Raw genomic sequence first — 26,032 nt, forward strand, 5'->3', positions numbered from 1 at the left:
GTGATTCAGTCATTTACATAAGAATGTATGGGGGACTGTTAATGCTCCTCTCTCTCTTCTCCTTCTCTCTTCTCTCTCTCTCTCTCTCTCTCTCTCTCTCCTCTCTCCTTCTCTTCCCTCTCTCGTCGATTTAGTTTGCTGTTTTTGTCAGTGATCTAGTCATTTACACACAAAAATGTATTGGAGTGTTAATGGCGACATAAATGCCTCTCTCTCTCTCTCTCTCTCTCTCTCTCTCTCTCTCTCTCTCTCTCTCTCGGACTTCGTTTACTGTTATGTTAATAAAAAAGTGCATTTTCTTGGTTAATCGAATGATAACGGCAAATGCTCTGTCAAGGTGGTTATGTTTTTAGTTCCTCCTGATTCTTAGAAAGATTGAGAGGGGAAATTCATTGATAGATTTTTCGGTATTTGTTTTTAAGAATCTTCAATCTCCAGCTTGGTCTAGATTTTTTTTCATACTGAATTTTATAATAATGCATAACGGAAACTAACATTCTACTGGTAATGAAAGACTAAATGAATTCGAGTACTGAGTAATTATGGGTAATCATGCTAATTTCATTAATGGGGTCTTTTAATCGCTGCTTTACGCTTTTTTAATTAAATCTGATTTTATCAATTAGAAAATAAACAGTTTATTTCCTCACCCAAGATTTGTGTCCACTTTGAAATATCCCGGCTGCATACCCTTGACCTGAACCTTCTCTTAGGCCAAAGGTCGTGTGGTCTTTCGGACTTAGTGACATCCCACGTCCATTCCGAGAGTGTGACCATTTTTTTTTATTTCTTATTTAACATACATGTCTTGACTTCCTCTCTTTTTTAATATCTAATTTTCAACATCAGTGTTTGCTGGTGGTGGTGGAAGGTTTTGCAGATCCTGAAAACTGGGGAAATGTTATGAATATTGCAGGGTTTTGGAATGGAATGGAATATTCAATTTAGGTCAAAGGCCGCGCGCTAGGACCTATGAGATCATTCCGTGTTGAAAGGGAAATTGAGAGAAAAACAAGTTTGACAGGTGTAACAGGAGGGAAATCTCGCTATTTCATTATGAACCAATTGTTAGGAGTGGGTGGAAAGCAAGATGGAAGCAGGAGAGGCATTAAAAAGAATGAAAGGAGTCACAGCTGGGGGCCGAAGGGACGCTGTGCAAAGGATCTTAAGTAATGTCTGCAGTGCACCACTTGAGGTGCGCTGACGGTACTACCTTCCCTACGGGGTTTGCAGGATTTCGAGCTCTCTGTTTCAAATAGTATTTGATGCTCACTTATTGCGAATCAATTGCTCGACATTTATGTCAATGAATGAAATGCTGGTACTTGTCATCGGAATGTTAGACGTTATCCTGCACGTATGAATCGTTTCATCATTTTAAAATATTGTTTTTTATTAAACTTCACCCCCAACCCCTATAAGTCAGCAGGAACTTTTTAATCTGGCTCTTGAGAAAGCCCGTGTCTTGCCATTTTCGCCCTTTCTCCCTTCAGATTGTACCGGATCTTGGCCAAACTTTGATGAGATTGTTTCGCTGAAGGTTGTACGTATGTTGTAATGTGTCAGGATTGTTGTTTATTTCCATGTGCATTTGTTCATTATTTTGTTGTGACCACCAATACCTGTGAATGAAATGAATCTTAAATATTAGTTTTTTTTTTTACCAGTTTTCGTCAAAGCGTAATTGCTTATTTTTGTGTGTTGCATTGGAAATATAAGAGGATAAGTTTGGTATAGTGTAATAATGTTATTGAAATATTGTAATATTTTGTTATAGAAAGTTGTAGATAATGATTTTTTTCCTCCAATATTCTATTTGGCCTTGTGGTAGAAAGCGGGATTTAGAACAGGATTAATTTTGAGATTACCAATTCCCCCTGGGGTTCTCCAGTGTGCTCATATCCGTGCGATAACGTTATCAGCAACGAGCAACCCCTCCTCCACAGAAGCCACCGCCTTTTGTCTCCCCCCCCTTCTCTCTCTCCTCTCCCTCTCCCCCTCTTCTCCCTTCCCCCTTTGCAAACATACAAATGGCTGTTATCAGTTCCGTGATGATAAGCGCATTTGGTAACCGTTAACCTTTGAAACTTGTCTGTTGTCGTTAGTTTGGTTGTGAAAGGAGTGACTCGAGGTTACTTTGCAATATTTTGTGTAATATTTGCGACCTTAAATATAATATCGTTGGTCGTTTTGTGGTCGTCAGTGAAATTAGTTGTGCGTAGATGCATCTGCTGCTGCTGCTGCTTAGCATAAGGTAGTTTGTGGCAGAAGTTAGTGGTGTTGATTGGAAGAAATTTTGTAATGTATTTCCTGATTTCCTTCTTGTAGGGTTATTTAAAAAAATTATTTGTTTAAAGGTTACAGCGATGATCCAAACTTTTAATATTTAGAGCATTTTGATTATATATAATTGAAAGGTTGTCAGTTAAGGTACTGTTTTCATCTGTTTATTCACAGTAATTATTTGTTCGGAAGGTTACAGTGGTGAACCTCACGTATATGAAGTGCCTTTTGATGATGTAATTAATATATTATCTATTAGAGATATGTGAAACTGCTTTTACTGACGACCTCTGCACAGTTATGGACGCATTTAACGCACTTGTGATAAGTGAGATGCATTTCGATGACATATGATTAGTATACTTGTCGGTTACAAATATTTGAAGACGTGGTTACTAACCTACTGTACATAGTGATGGAAGTTTTGGAGCGAAGTAGCCGTGACGACGTCCATCAGTATTGAAATTCCGGGAACCATAGATAAGATTATCTTGTAACGGATTACCCGAATTTCGGTACCGTGGAGAGATAAGTTTAGCTTTGACCCTCTTTGTGGCATAGAACAGTGGGTTCTTTGAAGTTTGTTATTGTTATGGGCTACACTCTTGAGTTGTGCAAGTTGTAAGGTATCTTTAACACAGTGGTATAGGCAGATACGACCTGATAATCCTGAATGAAAAGTTACTTGTTAATGTCGTATTTTAGTGAAAAGAGAAATACTTGGAATTGTACGAAGTGGTGAGGAATTTTCTGCTATTAGTAGATGCGACCTGATAATTCTTACAAAAAAAAAAAAAAAAAAAAAGTGTTAGTGTCGTATTTAAGTGAATAGAGAAATACAATTCTGATTTGAAAAAGAAATGTAATACTCGAATAGTGAAGTGAAAGGAAGATTACGATATCTAACACTGAAGTATAGTATATGTAAATTTCGAAGAATCAGATTTAATCTCATTAACGTTAAGAAACTGTGCGTTATATGTAAATTGAAGAATCCTCTGTAATTGCAACTACAAAAACGGACTTGGCCCCATGCGCCTTGCCGTGAAACAGTTCAGTGATCTGTGAATGAATTTCGACTTTAGAATTATCAGTAATGTCTCCACCAGTTCGGGTGGCGTTGCCCATCTCCCCCGTTGACGAAGGTGAGTTTTGAAAGGCCCGCCTTGGCTCCGTTCCTATCTTTGGATGTGAATGCATTCCCTTGGATGCGTCTGTGTGCATTCCCTCGGGTGTATTTGTGTGCATTCCCTTAGATGCGCTTGTGTGTGCATTCCCTTGGGATGTATTTGTGTGCATTCCCTTGGATGCGTTTGTGCGAGCATTCCCTTCCTTGGATGCGTTTGTGTGTGTGCATTCCCTTCGATGCTTTGTGTATTCATTCCCTTGGATGCTTCTATGTATGCATTCCCTTGAACGTATTTGTGTATGGGTTCCCTTGGATGTATTTGCATGTGCATTCTCTTGGATGCAGTTGTGTATGAATTCTCTTGGATGCTTCTGTGTATGCATTCCCTTGGACGTATCTGTGTATGCGTTCCTTTAGATGTATATGCACGTGCATTCCCTTGGATGCATTAGTGTATTCATTCCCTTGGATGCTTCTATGTATGCCTTCCCATGGATCTGTAGGTTAGTGATGAAGTTTTCAAAAAAAGTCATATGGACAATTTTTCAATTTCAAAGGTCACTATTCCAGCCATGTAGCCAGCCAGTAATTACCAACGCTTTATGTTAAAATCACTCGTTTATTGTTTTGTCATCAAATTAGAATGTATATAGCCTAATAACAATTTCATTGCTTGGATTGCGTACATACTGGGGACACAGCATAATTTGCGGTAGTGATTTTTTTATTTATAATTTAATATTATAGACGCTATTGGCCTTAATGCGTATTGCAATGAAAGTTAGTCTTTGGTTTTGCAAAATCCTTCATCACTGTAATCTATCCGGCTAAACTTTTTAGATGAAGATAATCGTTATATTTATTGTTATAATGATAATTATATATATACAATTTCGCGCGTATAAACATCAGTAAACAGAAAACTTTCTTAAAAAATTTAAATTAATAAATAGCAGTGGCATCAGTCCCGTATATTAAGTCTTATCTCCTATCGTGATCATTTTCAAAAGTGGGTTTGTGACCAAATTTGGCTGTCGTGACCTTACGTGAATGGAATCGGCATTATGCAAGTGGTCATGATGCCTGGAAATGAAGGTTTGTTCATTTCCTTTTATCGAAAGTTTGCAATCACCTTTATTTTCACAACATGGGGTTATTATAACATTCACTTACTATCATCTACCATAATCTTCTCATCACAGTAATATTGTGTTCAATTATTTTGCATTAATAATATAGGCAGTTGCATTTTCAATGAGATTTTAGCAGTTAATGGTTACTTGTAAAGAAATATGTTTTAGGTCATTTACATATTCTTTATCACAGACTTTGGAAAAACTTGACTAACCTAACATGATTGGTTTTAAAGAGTTTTTTTTTTATGCAAGCTACTTTGCGGCGTTCAAATATTCTAGGAGGCCGACCTCGATGAGGTCGCCCCTCGCAGCGTAACTTCCTAAGTAGAGGCAGTGAAGAAAAAAATATTTTCTCATTTGTTTTGTTGTTATTGTTGATGATAAAAGAGGGCGTGTTGTTTTCATCTTTTTCTCCTTGAAAAGTTTTCAAGAGAATTCTCTTTTGTCTCCCTCATCAACGTTGTTTACTCGAGTCCATTGTAGGTGACTTTTCCATTTTATTATTTTCTGCTTCAGTCCTTTTGTCTCTTTGTTTATTGTTTTGTTTTTTCGATGCTTCGGGAGTTTTAATGTTTTATCCTTTTTCTCCAACTGTGATGAATCTTTTGAACTGGAGTTATTTTATCAATATTTCATGGCGACAGGTATTGTGATGTAGACAGGCATTCTGATTTTGACATGAGAAACTTAATTTCAGAAAGCTTTAATATTTCGCTAATGTTATTGTTTCTCTCTTTCGGTTTTGTTTACCCTAAACATTCTGAACATAAGTTCGGTTTATATATTTGTATAATTTCACGTAGATTTGAAATGGGTCGTAAGATTGGTTTATATAGACCGTTATGTACGTATATAGTTGTGATTTTCAATGGAAACATGATGGGCAAATGTCATTGAAGGATGCTTTGGCAGATCTCTCAACTAAACTTATCTCTCTTTCTCTCGCCTTTGTTCGATTTCCCAGTCTGTGTGGATATCTACCTCCAAGATATCTAAATAATAATAATAAATAAAAAGTTATTTGATTAATTTCTATTTGTGACGTTGATAATATGGCCAAGAAAGAGTAGGTCATTTTATGTGATGAATCCGGATGTAGGTTTCAATTTTAGCTTATTGTGAGTATCGTAGATTAAGAAATATCAACTCCATGCTCCCCCGACCGAAGGTTTTAATTTTAAAAACACGATAATAACCACCCCCCCCTTTCCCCTTTTCCCCTTTTCCCCAACGAGGTTCTGACGAAGGCATGTATCCTCTTTACTGAAAAATTCGGGAAAAACATACCGGATGTGATGGATAACAGATGCGTTCATAACGTTTTCTAGTTGCAGACTTTTTTTTTACTATATTATTAATATCACTTCTCTTGTTCAGCTCTGGTCTTGCGTCATAAGAGTGTCGTCGGTCGTCACTTCTCGCGTCGTATTACCACGCCCTGGGGTCTTTGCGTCGACGTACAAAATTGCGTATTAAAATGATTGTTTTAATCCCAATATTTTTTACGATTCTTTGACACGACTTCGGTATATTAAGGATACGTAAGTTCTGTACTATGTGGTCAACTGTATAAACTATAGTGAAACATTATTTTGACTCCTTGATTCAGAGAGGCCAGAATGAGTTTTGTTATTCGATGCTGGCTGTCTGCATCATGTCACCTTTAATGGCTCTCTTGTAGCCTGTGTGGTGTGTGTGTGCGCGACGGACACGTACGCTTGTTATTCGTCTTTTTAATATTATCATATTTAAAGCTTATGGCTCTGGTCTGTCAAGTGTTCGATTGTCATTGCTGGTTGCCAGAAGAATTTAAGATATAAATATTCACTTGATGTACATTATGCCATAGTTGGACATTGGCTTTTATAAACATTCTCTCTCTCTCTCTCTCTCTCTCTCTCTCTCCTCTCTCTCTCTCTCTCTCTCTCTCTCTCCATGGGAAAAATTTGACGTGTTCGTCGTCAGTGTGTGACATGTTCAGTAAACCTTGCACTTGCAAAAATTGATTGACGCTCAAATTGGTGGGGGTTATTTTTCTCGTGATTAATGCCAGTTATATTCGTCAGTGTTCCCATAATTATATTAGCTTTTGTGACAAGCCATTTGCCTTTGTATAAATAAATGATATATATATATATATATTTATATATATATATATATATATATATATATATATATATATATGTGTGTGTGTGTGTGGTGTGTGTGTCCTGTGTGTGTGGTGTTTTGTGTGTGTGTGTGTGTGTGTATTTTTATTTGCTCTTTGATTATTTTGGATGTCATGTCATCAGTTTTTCGTAAAATGGCACCAAATCAATTAGCGAATCAGTGTCAGCATTTTAAAGTTTCATATATGCAGCTTGTAAGTTTTTTTGGAAACGCGCATGCGCTGTTCTCAATATCTCCTACTCTGAACTATAACCAAATTATCGTTATTTTCCGGCCGTGGACGTCCAGTATTAAACAAGAATAGATAAGAGTAGATATTTCATATAAAAATGCCGAACTTTCCGCTACGAGTTTATGTGTGTTCATGGGAGGATAAATGAACAGTTTTGAAGTGTGATGAATTCCCGTGAAATTTGATGAATAGTACGAATATTCATGGAGATGCAAATTCTGTGAGGGTATTGCGATACCTTGAAAAGATATACTCGGTGTTTGTGTGTGTTTGTGCGTAATTTATAATATATATATATATATATATATATATATATATATATATATATAATTCTCTCTCTCTCTCTCTCTCTCTCTCTCTCTCTCTCTCTCTCTCTCTCTCTCTCTCTCTCCAGTTTATTGTTGCGTATATGATTGGTAAATGCTCCTACTAAAAATAACAAAACGTTGGTAAATACTGAAAATAAACTTTTATGCAAACGTAAGTAAATACTGAAAATAACCCAATGTTTACAAAAGCGAGTGAATATTGCAGTAAACTGAATGTTTGCAAACATAAGTACTAAGTGTTGGTTAATAAGTACGTTTTTCACTGTGTCTTTAGACAGCTGACAGTATGATTGGTATTCCATTTGAAAGTTTTTTTTTTTTTTTATTACCTACAATATATCGTACCGTCACTGTTAATCCGTTGTGATGGGGTGAAATTTCAACGTGGCACCCTATACTTTGGTATATTGAACTTATAAACACATTTAATATTTTTAAATGTATATAGTTTAGCGTTGAGATTTTATGCTCTTGGAAATCGAATCCGACACTTTGTAAGGTGAAAGGTTGTCATGGTTATTCATGACAAAGCATAGAAAAAGTACATTGCATTCAATGTCCAGAAAAAGGTTCTAGTAGGTGCTAAGTGCTCCAAATGTAGTCTCAGCACTTTTTAATTAAAGTGTAGTTTATGTACCCGTATGATTATCAAGCCGAGTGCTAAAGTTTTTTTTTAAGAGATTACGCATGAATTTTTTTTATATATTTGAATAGGTTTATCCTATTGTTTTGAGAGTGATGGCAGATACGGAGACATTTTAATGGAAACTCCTCAGATGCATTCCTTATTTCCGATGGATTGCATGGAAGTATGCAAGGCAACTTTCCCTCATTGGATTTCTGATTAAAACTTGTGGCCATGTTGGTGCGGCTCATTTGAAAACGTCGTTTTTTCCTTTAATGGAAATTTTTGGCAGAAGAAGATAGATGGCAATGCATACTATTCTAACTGATGACCACTTGCGTTTTTGTAAGAATGGTATGCAGACATGTAAATTTGAATAACAAGAAATCCGTTCAGTTTAGTTGGGTATTTTTATATGATATTTAAAAAGTGTCATGTCTGCAGTATAATCACCGTCTTGGGTAATGAATATTATTAAGGGCGTAAAATTGGCAAATCGTTGACTGTGAACTTAATTAGCTTAAGGCTTAGATGGTAAAGTAATTTTCTTTTCCTTTGTTGTATAATGATTTCTTTTAGCGTATATATATATATATATATATATATATATATATATATATATATATTATATATATATATACACATACATACATATACATGTATATATTATTCAGTGAATAATGCTATATTTAAGTCTCAGCCGACAGTGGCGGCCTGTGTTGCCGTACCAGACGCATGATTATATATGGCTAAATTTAACTTGAAATAAAATAAAAACTGATGAGGCTAGAGGGCTGCAATGTTTTATTATTGATGATTGGAGGATGGATGGTCATCATACCAATTTGCAGCCCTCTAGCCTCAGTAGTTTTTTAAGATCTGAGGGCGGACAGAAAAAATGTGGGCGACAGACAAATAGCCATCTCAGTAGTTTTCTTTTAAAGAAGAAAAGAAAAAAAACCTCGCTTTGAGTTGCTGACTCAGCACCTTTCTCAAAAGGACCCCTGGAACAACGCTGCATTATGAGTAGCTCATGGATGGACTGCTGAAATGCTGAAATTGAAGATGATGATCAGATTAAGTGCCTAGAACCGAGGAAGTGTTCATCTTTGGCTGCTTTCTGTGCTGCGGTAATTAACTCGGAACAGAATTCATTCAAGGTCGTCTGGGGATTAGCTCGTCTCAATTAAGTTTTAGTCCTTTGACCTTTATTTTGATGATTATATTTTAAAGGAATCCAGTTCTTAAGCGTTAGTCATTTGGTCTTCATTTTTATTATTTTGAGGGAATACAGTCCTTAAAAACGAGTCTTATCTTTTATTATGTTTAAGACGTGGTTTCAGCAGCCAATTATGGAATAGTAAAAGGTGCGCAAAGGGTTAATTATTAATCCCGGAACATTTTTGTATTCTTTCAGAAAACTCTTCTCCCTTCTCCCCTCTTTTTCCAATTAAGACTCTTGTTCTTCCCGTTTGTACCTCTCTCTCTCTCTCTCTCTCTCTCTCTCTCTCTCTCTCTCTCGTCCATATACTCTTGACCTCAACGAGGGTAAAGGGAGAGCTACTGAACAAGCAGGCTTCAATCTACAAGATTTTATCCTCGGCATAAATCAGTGGAAAGTCTTGGGTTGGTTATCTTGGAAATTTTATTTGCTGAAGGGTCTCTCTCTCTCTCTCTCTCTCTCTCTCTCTCTCTCTCTCTCTCTCTCTCTCTCTCTCTCTCTCTCTCCCCCACACACACACATATTATATATATATATATATATATATATATATATATCGATATATATATATATATATATATATATCTATATATATATATATATATACCCGTAAAGTGTTATTATTATTATTATTATTATTATTAGTATTTATTATTATTATATTATTATTATTATTATTATTATTATTATTATTAAGTAAACTGCGTTTGCAGAGTACTTTTCCAGTAAATGCTAGGGACAATATTGTGGAAAATTAATACGTTTGGCTCGGAAAAATCTGAACCTTTTTTTTTAGTTCGTCGATGCCTTCCTGAAAATTTCGTTAATATTATTTGGAGTATCAAGCAAGTCTGACATATGCCAAAATGACACAACACACACACACACACACACACACACAACACACACACACACACACACACACACACACCGCCCTCCTCCACAAGTGTTATACTCCCATTAGATAGGCTTACCCCAGCAGGCAGGGACTAAAGAATGCTATTGGAATCTAGGCCTGTTAAGATCATCCGCCCTCTTTAGGCAGGCGACCCTGTAAAAGCAGGGCTCCATAGAGACGGTGACAGATCTTTAAGGAGTCGGTAGGCCTAACTGATGAGGGTTGGTGGTAGAGAGATATATAGGCTTCCAGAGCGTCGATTTGCGGCCTTCGTTTTGTATGCTCCTCTCTCTCTCTCTCTCTTAGGGAGGATAGTTCCGTCAGTGCTCCTGATTCTGTGCACTGTAGGCATTTCTTAAGGTTCTTTGCAGCGCCCCTGCATACCCTAGCTGCAACCCCTTTCTTTCCGTTTTTACTGTGCCTCCGTTCGTATTTTAATTACTTCTCACCCTCTCCTAACAATAAACTCGCTTTGCAACTGCGGGGTTTTATTCTTGTTACACCTTTCAAACTTTACTGTTAAAATTCTATATTTTATTTTCTCCTCTCTCTCTCTCTCTCTCTCTCTGCATCATTCTCAGATTTTCATAGCTGGAATTGAGATATAGGGAGTCGTAATGACCCAAACTGATTAATTCCTAAAAGTAGTTAAATTATGCTGTACGGCAGATTCGCCTTCCTCCGGTATCCTATTGGTATGGTAATTGGACGAGATGCTTTTAATATGCGTACTTTCATCATTCTGAGCCGGGATTGTGTTTACATTGGGTCTTTAACAGTCCTCTCTCTCTCTCTCTCCTCTCTCTCTCTCTCTCCTCTCTCTCTCTCTCTCCACCCTTCTTCTTCTTCTTTTCACACGCGACCGCCCCACATCATCGTCTCGGAACGCCCATTTCTTTGTGCACTTTTTATTTATTTATTCATGTATTTATGTATTTTATTTTATTTATTTATTTATTTATTTATTTGTTTATTTATTATTTATTTTTTCATCATCATCATAAACTCTCTAACGCCATGATACGTATAGCAACCATTAGAATATGTCCATTTGCTATGTGGTTTTAAGTGTATTTTTTAAAAAGTAGTAGATTATAATGCACTATTAAAAAAAACAACAGTATTCCAAGAATTAAAAAAAAAAAAAATTGTTGATAACTAATGCATTTATAACTCTCTGTGGTAAAATGTATCTCAGTTCCAGCGGGAACTTGTGCAATGATCGTCCTGAAAACGCGTATATGATATCGGGCTGGGCCTCTCTCTCTCTCTCTCTCTCTCTCTCTCTCTCTCTCTCTCTCTCTCTCACGCATTGTTATTGCGTATCGGAAACTGTTCTGTCCCATCCTCCGCCGCGGCTTCACGGGCGGTACGAGAACAGGAAGTTTTAAAGGGGCGCTGTTGGTTGTTTATGTATTGCCAAAAGCGGAAACTTGTGTCACCCCCTCCCCTCCCCCTTGTTTTATCCTTCCTCCTCCTCCTTCTCCTCCTCCTCCTCCTCCTCCTCGAAGCGACTTTTTGAAATATAGACGAGTCAGGTCAATCAGACTTGGACTTTCCGATTGCGTCCGTGTCATGTTTGGAAGTTGGTGGAAATTCGACAAGAGTTATGGCGTATGGAAGGCTTAAAAAGAGACTAGCCTTAATGGAAAGTCTTTGGTAATACAGAGCGCATCTGAAATGACTCTCTTCTCTCTCTCTCTCTCTCTCTCTCTCTCTCTCTCTCTCTCTCTCATCTAGAATTATGTCAACTGGATGATTTTTTTAAAACGGTATGTTTATTTATTTACTTTTATATTTGAGGCATTTTCATTTTGGTTTTCTCCTCAGATCTTTCAGATCAGAGAGAGAGAGAGAGAGAGAGAAGCGGATTTTTGCTTCCAAGTGATTTCACCGCTCGACGAAAAAAAAAAAAAAAAAAAAAAAAAAGTGCCACTTGCACCGACGCTTTTTCCATAATTGACACATCCTTTCATCTCTGAGTGGTTGTTTTTAATTGGCCTTGCGTAGGATTCGTAATGTACAGTCAGTCTGTGTGGTTTAGGTTGAAAGGGGACTGCGTTTCTTTATTTACGGTAGGTAATTGAAAAAGGCTAATTTGTTAGCATTGTTTATTGCGTACGTGATTTTACCTCTTTCTGTAACTTGTATTTGAAATGCATCAGAGTAACGTTTGTGTTTACGTAAAGGTACATTCGCTAAATTGTATCCCATAGAATTAATTTGAGAGGCTGTTACCTCTACGAACATCAGTTTATCAACGAGTGCTGGTATCATAAGGAAAATAAAGAATAGATCACCATACGACATGTTCGTTTCTTCTTAAGTCTATGGTAAAACTAAGAAATGATCATGATGGTATTGCAAAGAGTGATTCAGTGAAATCTAAATGCTTATTTTTTTTATCAATAGGCGTTCACCATAAAGGGTTTTAGGATGATGTTCCTTGCTTTGTGTAGAGTGGCAGGGACTAACTTCTTGTCCCATTGGAGACCAATTTAAGTACTTTCAACGCTCCTTTTCTCCAAATCAAGATTTGGCGTACGGATCGTCGCGGTATTTTCTTTTGTCATCAGGAAGCAAACCGTCCATTGTTTATAGCAATTAGAGTTGTTTATAAATTGTCAGAACTTGTTAAAAACAGCAGCATTGCTCTCTCCTTTACTAAATCCACATTAACGTCAAATCCGTGTTAGTTTGCTAAGTGAGCTCTTTGCATAATCTTATGGCTGCAATTAAGTAACCTCGATTTTTCGTGAATCGGATAATTGCTATAAGGGAAAATAAAATGCTAAGATTTATTTGTTTAATTTTTTTCAATTCTCTCTCTCTCTCGTCTCTCCTATTCATCATCTTCTCTCATCCTCATCTCTCGTTCGTCTCCTCTCTTCTCCGTCTCTCTCTCTCTTGTTTTTGCTTTCCTGGTTTGTAATTCTCCGTTATTCTTTAATTGATATATTTTTCCATTTTAAAATTTTGTACGTAGTAATGAAGACTAGGAATATTTTGCTGTTTTAAAATTTTGTGCTAAGGGATAAAGGCTAGTAGTATGCAATGGTAATATGAGAATAGATAACTAATGAATAGATTGTCAAATGGCTTTAGACATTTAAGAAGTGTTTAAAGTGAAAGACATGAGCGTCATATTTCAGACACTAGACAAGTTAGTCACAACTAAGTTAGGTTAAACGCGTAAATGTATAGGATCCTTTGGAGGCCGAGACATGGACGTGGAAGGGAAGACTGTCAAAACCTTGACCACATGATGAGGGATGGAACAGAGACAAAGGATGGAAGAGAACACTGGGAAAAGGAAAAGTGGAGGAGGAAAAATCACAATCTCACATACCTATCTGGAAGGGATTAATGGAGAAAGGACAAGAGGAATGAAGGGGGTGTGAAGGGGAATGTTGATGGAAATAGAGAGAGAGAGAGAGAGAGAGAGAGAGGTTCCACTGCACATTGTTTGAATTCTTGCTCTTGTTGCTAGGCAGGGCACGACGCTTAGCAATTCGTAGGATGGCTCCAAATTTCCATCCCACGGTTCCGTTTGTGTCAGTTTTTGTTCCATGGATTTTCCACTTTCAACAATTTTGCGTAGCATTTTGAAAATAATTTCTGATCCTTGATAGGTTTCCTTATCTTTGAAAACCGTCTAAATCTTGTGTATACTAATGTTTTGATATTAACTGCACAATAAGGGTGAACTTGACTATACATACATACATCCGTACACACACACACACACACACGTATACATATATATATATATATATATATATATATATATTATATATATGTATATATATTATATATTGTAATAACCCACGTTGACATTCTAACTCTTCGACCCCTCTCTCTCTCTCTCTCTTTTTTTTTTTTTTTTTTTTTTTTGTAGCTTATTGCTAGAAACCTTTAATCTAGGCGAGAATTAATGAAAAAACTTTCAAACTTAAGTGCAAGAGATTCCAGTGACGTTGCATTAATGCTCTTTGCTGTAAAGACTAATATATATAAGCTTAGTTTAGCTCATGCAAACAAATTGTCGAATAAGATGCATCTTACTGAAGATGACAAGGCCATGTCGCATTATCATACCGTATAAATCTATGGCCTAAATATATAGAATTGACTTTTGCCACATAAATACATATATAGAAGTATATATGTGTATGAATGTATGTAGTTTATATATATATATATATATATATATATATATATATATATATATATATATATATATATATATATATATATATAGTGATATCCATTTATTAATAAACATGTCATCGTAAGTAGTCTCGCGGAGAAGCAAGCATTAACCATAGAGCGATCTAATGTCAGAAGTTCGTTCACCTTCCTGTGACGAACCAGGATTGGGCATGTATCATGCTCTTGTGCGGAAGATAAGATACCGATAATCAGGTCAGTCGAATGAATAAGTGAAGAAGACGTTTACTACTGTCTCGAGGTTATTTGCTTTTTTGTCCGTAGGGAATTTTGATATGTTGCTCTCTCTTCTCTGTTTCTCAATTGTCATGCAAGTTTCTTACGAAAAGTTGTTGATGTTTTCATGTCAATAAAAAAATGTTTTCGTAATGTGTAGACAAATTGAGTTGGGGTGGTTGCAGTGTTGCATTATTATTATTATTATTATTATTATTATTATTATTATTATTATTATTATTATTATTATTATTATTCTCTAATCGCTTTATTGAGGTTGAAACTTATTTCTCTTCTTCTTCACGACTTTTGAGGTAAAACTCTCTCTCTCTCTCTCTCTGTTCTCTCTCTCTCTCTCGCTCTCTCTCCTCTCTCCTCCCTCTCATCTCTCTCTCTCTCTCTCTCTCAGGCACTTGTTGCCAGTTTTTTGTTTTTTTTTGCCTTTCTTGTATAGTTTTAAAATGCTTTTTGTTTTTTTAACCTTGCATCTGTCACGGAAGGCCATTTGAGAGACAGACTTTCTTTCGATAGATCTCCTCTCTCTCTCTCTCTCTCTCTCTCTCTCTCTCTCTCTCTCTCATCTCTCTCTCTCTTTCTCAGGTAAAAATTTGTGTTGTAGGAGTTGGAACGGTTCCTGATTTGCCTTTTGAAATGCCGAACAGCCGATGTTATCGGCTCAGCGCTCAAATCGTCCATGTTTTCCCTGCTGAATGTTAGCTTCGTATCTTTTTCACGTATGTGAAAGATTTTGGTTTCTGTGTGAGGCATGTTATAATAGTTAGTCATATATACATACATACACACACACAGATATATATATATATATATATATATATATATATATATATATAATATATATATATATGTGTGTGTGTGTGTGTATATATATATAATATCTATATATATATATATATATATATATATATATATATATAAAGTTTTTTGCCACGAAGGAAAAATGAAAAAGCGAGATAGCCAAGTACTTTCGGTCCTGTTCGGACCCTTTCTTTACTGGAGGTCCAAAGGGTCCGAAACAGGACCGAAAGTTCTTGTCTATCCTGCTTTTTCATTTTTTCCTTCGTGGCTAAAAACCTTTATTTACAACATAGCATCACGTTTTTATATACTTCGTGATCAAGTTATTCATATATTATATATATGATAGTTATATTTATAGATATATATATATTATTATAATAGTCTTTATATATCCAGATAGATTACAGTGAGGGTTCAGTCTGCCACACGAAGAAACAAAGAATTTTTAAGTTGTTGGTCGCCTCTTCATTTACAATATTCAGCCGTGTAGGCGACTGTGATTTTTCAGCATTTCAAATCGAATTTAACCCATTCAGTATTCCTGGAAATAAATACAACAGTATATATATTATTATATAGTATATATATATATATATATATATATATATATGTATATATGACGTATATACTTACTTCACACACACCACACACACAACCCACACACACATATATATATATATATATATATATATATATATATATATATATACATATAAGCTTTTTTGTGATATTTTCTTTCAGAACTATTCAAGTGATTAACAAAGATCTGAAACGCTGTAAAATCATAGACCCCATATTATTTTTTTTCCTTTATCTAGATTGAATCCTCACTGAAATTTATTGGAAAGGACAGAGTTCATCACCAAGGTTTGGCTTAATTCTGCTTAAAAGAAAGGCGAAAAGTTGAGCTGTAGTGACAAGTGCTTTTCGTCTGCTGTTGAAGCGCTAATCTCTCTCTCTCTCTCTCTCTCTCTCTCTCTCTCTCTCTCTCTCTCTCTCTCTCTCTCTCTTTTTTTTTTCGTTTCAATTAACCCGTAATACTTTTTACCAGTATTTAAAGAACTAATCTCTCTCTCTCTCTCTCTCTCTCTCTGCTCTCTCGACTCTCTCTCTCTCTCTCTCTCTCTCTCTCAGTTTTTTGTTTCAGTTGACCCGTAGTACTTTTTATCCAAAGCTAAAGAACTTATTTCTCTCTCTCTCTCTCTCTCTCTCTCTCTCTCTCTCTCTCTCTCTCTCTGCAAGACTTGTAATTCTGGTTCATCAAGATAAGTGGCAATCTTCATTAAGGGTAAGTAGATATATATAATGGGACAATGAGGTCATCGGTGTTGTTTTTTTTTTATGGCAGCAAAAACGCTTTGTGTATGTTTGTCTGTTTTGGAAATGTGGTATTAACCCCCGATTTCCTAAATTGCTGGACTCATTAATAATAAAAATTGTGAAATTAATGTTAATATTTAAGTTTTTTAAGCTTTGATAAGCGTTTCAAGTTTTCGTGATGCAAGATTTTCATTTTTCCATTTTATGTTAATATTTTGTTAATTTTCTTTTTGTGCAAAAGTCGGCTATGTTAATTTGCCTATAAATGAAATTCTCTTTCACCTTGACCGGTAATGTAACCGAGGGATAATTAGACTTTTGTTCCATCAGCCGGGGCTTCAATTACGGCGAATTAGATTCTGCTTTTGTGCGAGTTTTCAATCCCTTTTAAGTTTTCTTGGTCCGTTTGTCGTGTTATTGTTTATTATTTATATTTATATTTTTTTCAAGAGGGTTATTAGATTTTTATATATAAATAGGACGAAGGGGGATCCTGATAAAGTTTAATACTTTTGTATTGGCCAATATTTTATACTAGTTTTTCCATTATAGTATTAGTTTTCGAAGATTTATTTGTAATGGCAGGTAATGTCGAAAGTTATATTTTCTTAAGTGAGTGGACGGAAAAGTCTCATGTTCTATTATGTAAGACAAACTGGTGCCGGATCTTCTAGAGAAGTTAATATCGTATTGGAAATATAATAACTACACCTTTAATATTTACTTTCATATAAACATAGCTATTTCGCTTATAAAGATGTATAAGTGTTAGTAAAAGGTTTCACCAGACTAATTGATTTAGAAGACCGTGCATACTCATATTCTTGTGCAAAGCAATATTGTATAGGAAGGTAATTCACCATACTTTGAAATCAGTACTGTTGATAACAATATCAAATCTTTGTCCTAAAAGTGACTGACTCACCAACAGCATATACTCTTCTTCCCCCGCCTCTTTCCTTTCCACAACTACCTCTCCCACCCCACTAATGCCACTCCGAAGATAGTTAGTAAAGGAAGGTAACTCGGCATATACTTGGAATTCACAGTTCTATAACGAAATTAGATCCTTGTCTACTCCCCTCCCCCTGCCACCATCTCTTCTCTCTCTCTCTCTCTCTCTCTCTCTCTCTCTCTCTTTTCTGCATCCTTTCCTTCGACTTTTCTCTCGCGGGACTCTCAGGAACTGGGTCATGACTCCGGCAAGCTGTGGGTGGTGGGATGCCTGGCTGGCCTGGACAGCCCTTGTAGGTTGCTCCTCTTTACAGAGCTCAAAGTTTTTTTGTTTTTGTTTTTTGTGGGGGTGGGGGGCGTTATGTCACCGGGCGGGGAGGTATGGTGGAACTAATCATTGTTTATTAATTATTAATCGATTCTATGAAGGTGACGATTTTGCGTATGTTCAGGATAATTATTTGTTGGTTTGACAGCAGTTGTCTTGTTTTTTTGATAACTTTTTTTGGAAGGTATAATATTTTATTTTTAATTTCATCTGCTGAAATTACATAATTCTGTGGATTTAGAAGCAAGTTAAGTAATCGGTTCATCTTTTCATGGGGATTACAAACCTCTCCCCCTAATTATGAATTATTTTAGTGATTAAGAGAAGAGTCGTGAATAGAAAACTGTGTTTATTATTGCAAAGTAGACGCTAAAAAAAAAAAAATAAATAAAAACTCTTAATTCTGGGAGTACAGAGCAATATATGATGATGACACAACTTTCACACAATATTAATTTATCGAAGGATGACATCTTGATTCACGTCCTTTGGATGTAAAAGAGGCAGCGGAGAGTCTAGCGACTTCTAAAAGCAATAATCAAAGTGGTTCTTTTAGAATTAGGTAAAAGGCTGTCACTTTAGAGGGGACAGCATTTGTTTAGTAATATACCATTCATTTGACATTCTGAGAGAAAATGGAAAAAAAAAAAAAGAGATCATCATCTAATATTGAAAAATTTAATTAACGGGAAAATTCTAAACAAGAAATAGAATGACCGATATTTATTTTAATTGAAATGAATGTTGGGTATGTAACTGTCCTCTTAAAACCTTGTCGGGAGTAACTTGCCAACATGGAATTCGGTTCTTCCGAAAGTTACTTGTACTTATATCAACGCCGAAAGTGACATTAAAAGTTTATGGCTGCGTTCTGGGAAAACTTCATGAAATATTAGGGAGATGAAATGGAAGTTTATTCGGGAGTATTGCATGAAGCAACCGTCAGTAAAGGAAGATATAAAAGTTTGACGTTGTGAGCTATAGCAGGATTATATACATACACACTTATATATACATGAAATATATGTACATATTTATATATGTGTTTATATATATATACTATATATATATATATATATATATATATTTATATATTTATATTTACCATTGTTATATATGCTATAATCCACTTACTACGTTAAGCGTATATCTGATCTGCATTTAATTGGAAATCCTAACCATTTGTTATTTCTGCGCTTCCAGATGTTTTGAACTTGCAGTAAGAGGCCTTCTTCGTCAATTCAGTGGCTAGTGTTGTCTTGTGCAACTCATATTTTTTTTATATATATATGCGAAGACAGGCACAGTAACATCGCATCTAGAATCTTATGAATGTCTGACTCATGAAGTGTTTTAGATAGTTTTCAGCCTGTGAGACATGTGGAGAAACCTATTTATCTCAAAGCGTGTAAAATTAGGTTGTGTATGTTGTACAAGTGAATGCTAAATACAAGCATCTTACTTATCTCAAATTACACAGAATTAGGTCTTGTATGTTGTACAAGTAAATGATAAATACAACCATCTTACTTTTCTCAAATTGTATAGAATTAGGTCGTGTATATTGTACAAGTAAATGCTAAATAACACTTATTCATCTCAAAGCGTGAAAAATTATGTCGCTTATATGTATATATATAAAAAATGCTAAATAAGGCTACTTTTATGAAGTTATCGTTTAACAGATCCCTAAGGAATATGAGTAAGCACCGGATGTTAAACGGAAGAATATATAACATTTAATCAGCAAAAGAAGAGAGAGAGAGAGAGAAAGAGAGAGAGAGAGAGAGAGAGAGAGAGAGAGAGCACATTTTGTATATTTACGGTCTAGTGAAACTCATAAGAATTTCCTGCGGTGAATATTAAGGTTTGCATTGTATAGCTTTAATCGTTGATCCCATTCTCCTCTTGCTGGAAATGTTGAAGCCAGTGGATATGTAAAGATTGAATCTTTATGGGCTTTGTCCATTTCACTGCAGAAGGCGAGATTATGTGGGTGGTGGTGGGTTGGGGAATGGGGAGAGGAGTTAGAGGTAAGTTAATTCGCTTTACAGTCGTCGTCACCTTTTGTCCAGCTTCTAGTCGGCATCGTCATCATCATCATCATCGTCATATTCGTCGTCGTGAGTCACTGGAAACGTCTGGCCGTATCGATCTGATGACGACGAACCGCCGCTTCCAACTTGATTCTGTTGCTACGCTTCCTCCTCCTCCTCCTCCTCCTCCTCTTGCCCATAAGCTTTATTCCATCTTTTATGATGTACAGAAAAATACATAATCTTTAATCCATATACTTCCGACCTTGCCGCCTGAAAAAATCATCTTGCAAAAGCTCCTGTGCTTTCTGAAATCAGAGTGATCCTAGTGAGATTTTTATGAGCTGAGGTAAGAGAGAGAGAGAGTTCTCTCTCTCTCTCTCTCTCTCTCTCTCTCTCTCTCTCTCTCTCTCCTGTTGGTCGATTTGGAGCTGCCGCTGCCGCGTGCTTTCCTTATTTATACTCCTGCTCTTTTTTACGGCTTTTCTTGCGGGTTCGGCGTTGAAACGCGTAGTCTGGAATTGCTGTACGGCGTCCAGGCGTTTGTATGTGTGTGTGTGTGTGTGTATTTTTTTTTCTTTTTTTCCTATGAGGTTTACTTTGTGTGGAGAGAATGATACGGTATATGTTAGTGGATGGTCATTGTGCTGCACCTTGTTTTTCAGGCTTTGGTTGGTGCTGCTGGTTCGTGCATTGCGCAGGTTCTCTCTCTCTCTCTCTCTCTCTCTCTCCTCTCTCTCTCTCTCTTACGCACAAAGGAGAATTCTTTTTAACCCCCCCTACCTCTCTTTTTCATACTCAAGAAAAATAACCTATTTATTCTCTCTCTCTCTCTCTCTCTCTCTCTCTCTCTCTCTCTCTCTCTCTCTCAAGTTAAGAACTTACCGTTGCTGAACTTTGTATACTGCACCTTGATTTGTTCATCAGCACTGTCTTTGTTTATTAATTTTTTTTCTTACGTATGTCTTATACCAGAATACACGCTTCTTGGTGTATGGAGAGAGAGAGAGAGAGAGAGAAGGAGAGGAGGTGAGAGAGGGAGTAGGAGAGAGAGAGAGAGAGAGAGAGAGAGAGAGAGAGAGAGAGAGAGAGAGAGAGAAGGGGCTGTGCGTGGCTACTTTTAGAATCGTACTTGACTCCTCTAAAATTTATATGCCAAACTAGCAACCTTCCAGGAGGACAGAGGGTGCGAACTGGAATTGTAAATGTGTGCTTATGTGTACGTGTGTGTGTGTGTGTGTGTGTCGGTTCTTGGTTTGAGGGTGGGGGGGCGGAGGGTAGGGTGTTTGTGCGTCTATTTTGATCCTGTAGTGACAAACAGAATGTTTTAATTCGACATATTCTTTGAAGGAGAAGATGGTTTGAATTAATTACCTCTCTGTGAAAGAAGACTTTTGCCCTTCCCTTACTGGTCGCAACGACATTTTAGTAAAAACAATAATAACAAAACAAACAAAACTTGTTATTTTGATAAAAACTCTTCTTTTGAGTTGGAAAATATGATCGATTCACTAATAAGAAAACGTTCGCGGGAAGTCCAAATTTATTGTATACTGATATTTAATACTGTCTGCGAACGTAATTAGATAAAGAGATGGTTCCCCTTACGGGATGAGAGTTACCTCATCGAGACATTTATCCTGCGAGGTATCTTTTCATTATTTGTATTGGCTCTAGAAGGCAACAGCGTTCGTTCTGACCTTTGGACGGGCTGCCAGGAGAGAGAGAGAGAGAGAGAGAGAGAGAGAGAGAGAGAGAGAGAGAGAGAGAGAGAGAGTGGAATTAAGCGTTCATCGGGAACAGTTATGTAAGCAGCATCTCGTATTTGAAGGTTGCCACATCGTTAACAATCTAAGCATGGATGTCAGAGAACCTTGAGATAAACTTGTTGGAGCTTAATTTTCTTATTTTATTTCGTGAAGTTTTATTATTTTTCATGTATATTAAAGGTGCGTGATTTGTTTCGTTAAGTTTTATTATTTCATGTAAATTGAAGGCGCACGGTGCCTAATGTTAATGGCTCCTCATATTAAGTCAGTGATAACTGGATTGAGGATCAGCCTTTGTTTGTTTTTTGTTGTGTGTGTGTGTGTGTGTGTGTGTGTGTGTGTTGTGTGTGTGTGTGTGTGTGTTTACAGAATTCTTTCAGTAAAGAGGTAGTCCTGTGCAGTGGCCTTTTGTAAATGCAGATGGTTTATACGGTTGCATTTGCTTTTGATTCCTTAAAATTTTGGCACTTCTGAACACCTGAATAATGTGTGTATATATATTATATATATATATATATAATATATATATATATATATCTATATATATATATATATATTATTATATATATGATTGGACATTTCTTGGGCCAGTGGTTAGAAATCTTGCCTAAACAACGAGCAGAGACGGGATCGATTTTCAGCCAAGGTAGAACCAGTAATTTGTGGATTGAGTGCCTGGGAGTAACACTACGGTGGTGGGTCGCATCCATTCTCCAGCTTCAGTAATAAGAGGACTTTGCGAACCATATTGGTTAACCCCATCTGGTTCCACCTCCTTTAAGGGCATTTTGGCATGGGGCATGAAGCTAGCTACCTTATTTTATTTAACCTTTCTTATTAATGCACAGCATTTAAGAAATTCCGAAGACAAGGAATGTAACGTAATGTGTGTGTTCTTTTCCTTAAAATGGTTCCTTATCTCAGAAAGGAAGCAGGCTTTCAAGTCATTAAGTATCTCAAGATGGACCATAATCCTTTTCTCAAATAATCATTGAAAGATTAGGAACACTCGCTTCTACACGTGGGCAAGTTTTGTTTCTATCTTAACAATATGTGGGAAATAAGAAACCCTCCCCACTCCCCCCTTATTGAAAGAAAGAAAGAAAGCCTCTCTCTCTCTCTCTCTCTCTCTCTTCTCTCTCTCTCTCTCTCTCTCTCTCTCATATACAGGTCCATGCGTCAAGTACACGTGTATGTAAATATTCTCAATCACGTGAGATGATATTAAATTTATTTACTGTTACCGTTATCTTAAAAATTATGTCTCACTGTGCGTGCGTGTGTCTGTCTGTCTGTCTGTCTGTCTGTCTGTCTGCCTGCCTGCCTGCTTGCGTGTTTGTGTTTCTTCGTGTATGAAGCTTCAGGAGCGTAGTACGACCTAGTGCTAGCAACACGTTCAAAGCTAGTTAAGTAACATTGTTTTGTTGCTTCAAAGACGACTTGAAATCATTGGATAATTCACAACAGAAGACAGCCACCGCCTCCTCTCTCTCTCTCTCTCTCTCTCTCTCTCTCTCTCTCTCTCTCTCTCTCTCTCTCTCTCTCTGGTGGGGGAAAGGATAAATCATCTTTAATTTTGACGTAAGGCATGCTGCATTCCATTTTTATGTAACCTTGCAATATGTTTATTCCCTTAATTACAAAGAAATAGTAACTATAATGCTTTAACGGTACCAACTAAATCTGTGTTTTATCATAGTCAGAATGTTGTTTTATCATAGAATGTTGTCCTCCATTATTAGTTAATGTTTTAATAGGAAACATTAAGCGAGGTCCGGGGTTTCTATAGAACGGTGGAGGTCAGTCCCCGTTTCATGGGAGAAGGAATGAACCTTTTAAGTGAATCCAGGAGTGAATTATGGACTGGGTATGTAATGGGCTGTTGTAGGTCGCATCTGATGATGGAGTTAGTGACTGGAAAACTATTACCATTGGTTGATCGTATGATTAAGATGTAAAAAAAAATGAAAACCTCTGTATGCAACAGATCATCAGATATTAGGCAGAGTCCTTTTGAGTCAAGTAATGCTTATCCCGCTGTCCAGGTTTGAATAAACACATGCTTTATATCTTAACTATTAAAGGTGGCATCAATATTTGTTTTGAGATGGCATTATTTGAAAGGTACAGTTAATGGATAGTCGTTGACCTTTATTGAGTAAACTTTCTCTGTAGTTTATTGGTGTCGTGGGTTTTTCCTCAGTGGTGGTTGTATTTTAATGTCAATAAAAGTTTCTTTGTTATCGTGAGTTACAAAGTGTTAAAGTTAATGCCTTAATTATTCTATAATTCGATCATTTTACCATGATAAGATAAAATTTTATTGCCTTACGAGAGATTCACACTATCGAGTATTCGCGATTATCACCACGTTTTAAGATCATTTCAGTTCTAGAATCAATTCTCTTTCGATTTCAGAATGAAATATTACCAAGATTTGGATTTCTTATCCTTCTTGTCTACCAGATTTTAGTCTTTTTTTCTTTTTTTTTCTGTTCGCTGGATTTCTGGATTTCTCCCATATGTCCGGTAACAATTAAGACTCCATTAACTCCAGGTAGAATAGTAAGGGATTTTTAGTCTCGCTCTTTGCTGTTAGCTATTGTTGTTTTTGTTGTTTTTTGGCATTGCTGGGTGATTAAAGGTGGTGTTTCTGACGTGTAGCTGATCCTCTTCTCTCTCTCTCTCTCTCTCTCTCTCTCTCTCTCTCGTTAGACTAGATGCGTGCTGCCACCACCATGATACAATCAATAGTCTCATCCTCCCATCCTCCTTCCCCCCCCTTCCTCCATCCACTCATCCATCTCTCTCTCTCTCTCTCTCTCTCTCTCTCTCTCTCTCTCTCTCTCTCTCTCTCCTTCCCTTTCATTCATCTATCTGTTTAAAACCATTCGCCCAGCCATCCACTGAGCTTGGTTCCGAATCTGAAAAAAAGAAAGTTTTATTATCTTTTAGTGTGGAAGTTAATCATTTTTCGTCTGTCATATTTTAATGGTCGGGGTGATGCCTCTCATTTAGGAATTTTGATTTTTTTTATAGCAGAAATAGTCTTGACAGTACCTTTATAATTTTTTTGCAAGGTAATGATTCGCTGTTATCACTGTTAGACGGGAAGATAATGCTTGTCAGTTATCGCCGTATTCCAGAGGATAGGTAATGCCTCTCCGCTGTCGGTATAATCGGTAAGGTAATTCCCCTCAATTGTTATCATATGGATGAGACTGATGTTATCGGTTTATTTTGAGAAAAATTTTCTGGACTGTTTATCCTGAGCAGATGTTTCTTTGTTATTGTTTTATTTCGGAAAAATGTAAATCGATTATCTTTTACAGTACATTGAGGGAATGTCTCTTAGTTATAGTTATATTTCGAAAAAAAAAATGCTTCTTAGTTATAATTATATTTTGAGTAAATATTTGTTGATTGTCATTCCGTTTCGTTTCGAGAACTTCTCTGTTGTCGTTTTATTTCGAGAAAGTGTTTCGTTTCATTCTTAGAAAACGTTTCTTTGATGTCGTTTTATTGCGAAAAAAAATATTTCTTTCATTTCATTCTGTGAAAACGTTTCTTTGTTTTATTTTGAGAAAATATTTATTTCTTTGTTATGGCTTTATTTTGAGTAAATGTTTCTCTCTTGATTAGTTTCATTTTGAGAACATGTTTCTTTGTTACTGTTTTGATTGGAGTACATATTTCGTAATTATTGCTCTATTCTGAGAAAATGTTTCTTTGTTATAATTTTTTTTGAGTAAATGTTTCTTAATTATTGCTCTATTCTGAGAACATGTTTGAGTAAATGTTCCTTGCCTAAAGTTTTATTTTGAGAAAATGTTTCCTTGCTATTGGGTTATGTCGAGAAAACGTTTCTTGGTCCTCGGTGGTTATTATTTTCGAGAAAACGTTTCTTTACCTTTTCGAGAAAACGCTTCACGGTCATCACAGCGATGAGAAAACGACGCTTCCCACTCGTGATTAATTGGAAAGGTGCCTCTCATACGTCATTCTCCGGGTCAATCCCGTTCGTGCGTACGTACCTTGCGTTCGTTAAAATCAATAAACGTACACCAGTTGCTCTCGGGGTCCGGAATCGATAATATCGGCGGAAAATCGACCGATTACGTAATGAGCGCTCTTCGTTTCAGCTTGATTTTGATAAGCTCAAATGGCGCTGCTTTTAAATTAGATGCCTTCCAGCGATGGTGACACGCAACGTTCATCGTATTGTTGGAGATTTAATTAGGCTTCCTTGGGTGTTGGGGGTGGGGGCGGTGGGGAGCAGGAAGGGTTTGTGGGGGATGGGTTTGGTTATGTAGGTGAAGTAGCCTTCGACGTCAGCA

At 36.5% G+C, this 26,032-nt stretch overlaps 1 protein-coding gene across 12 annotated transcripts in view; it reads left to right on the top strand.

The window, feature by feature from the left end:
• The window catches only part of LOC135208657 (phosphatase and actin regulator 2-like), an 862,479-nt gene that overhangs the window by 538,248 nt on the left and 298,199 nt on the right, over positions 1 to 26,032 (top strand). The window contains exon 1 of one of the 12 annotated variants that reach the window (XM_064241077.1): positions 3,006 to 3,428. The exons of the other annotated variants lie outside the window; for them this stretch is intronic. Coding sequence (XP_064097147.1) covers positions 3,380 to 3,428 — 49 coding nt within the window. The 5' untranslated portion in view covers positions 3,006 to 3,379. Of the gene's footprint in view, positions 1 to 3,005; positions 3,429 to 26,032 lie in introns of those variants that run through there. 12 annotated transcript variants of the gene reach the window in all.

The sequence above is a fragment of the Macrobrachium nipponense genome, chromosome 35 (assembly GCF_015104395.2).
Source record: "Macrobrachium nipponense isolate FS-2020 chromosome 35, ASM1510439v2, whole genome shotgun sequence".
Lineage (NCBI taxonomy): Eukaryota > Metazoa > Arthropoda > Malacostraca > Decapoda > Palaemonidae > Macrobrachium > Macrobrachium nipponense.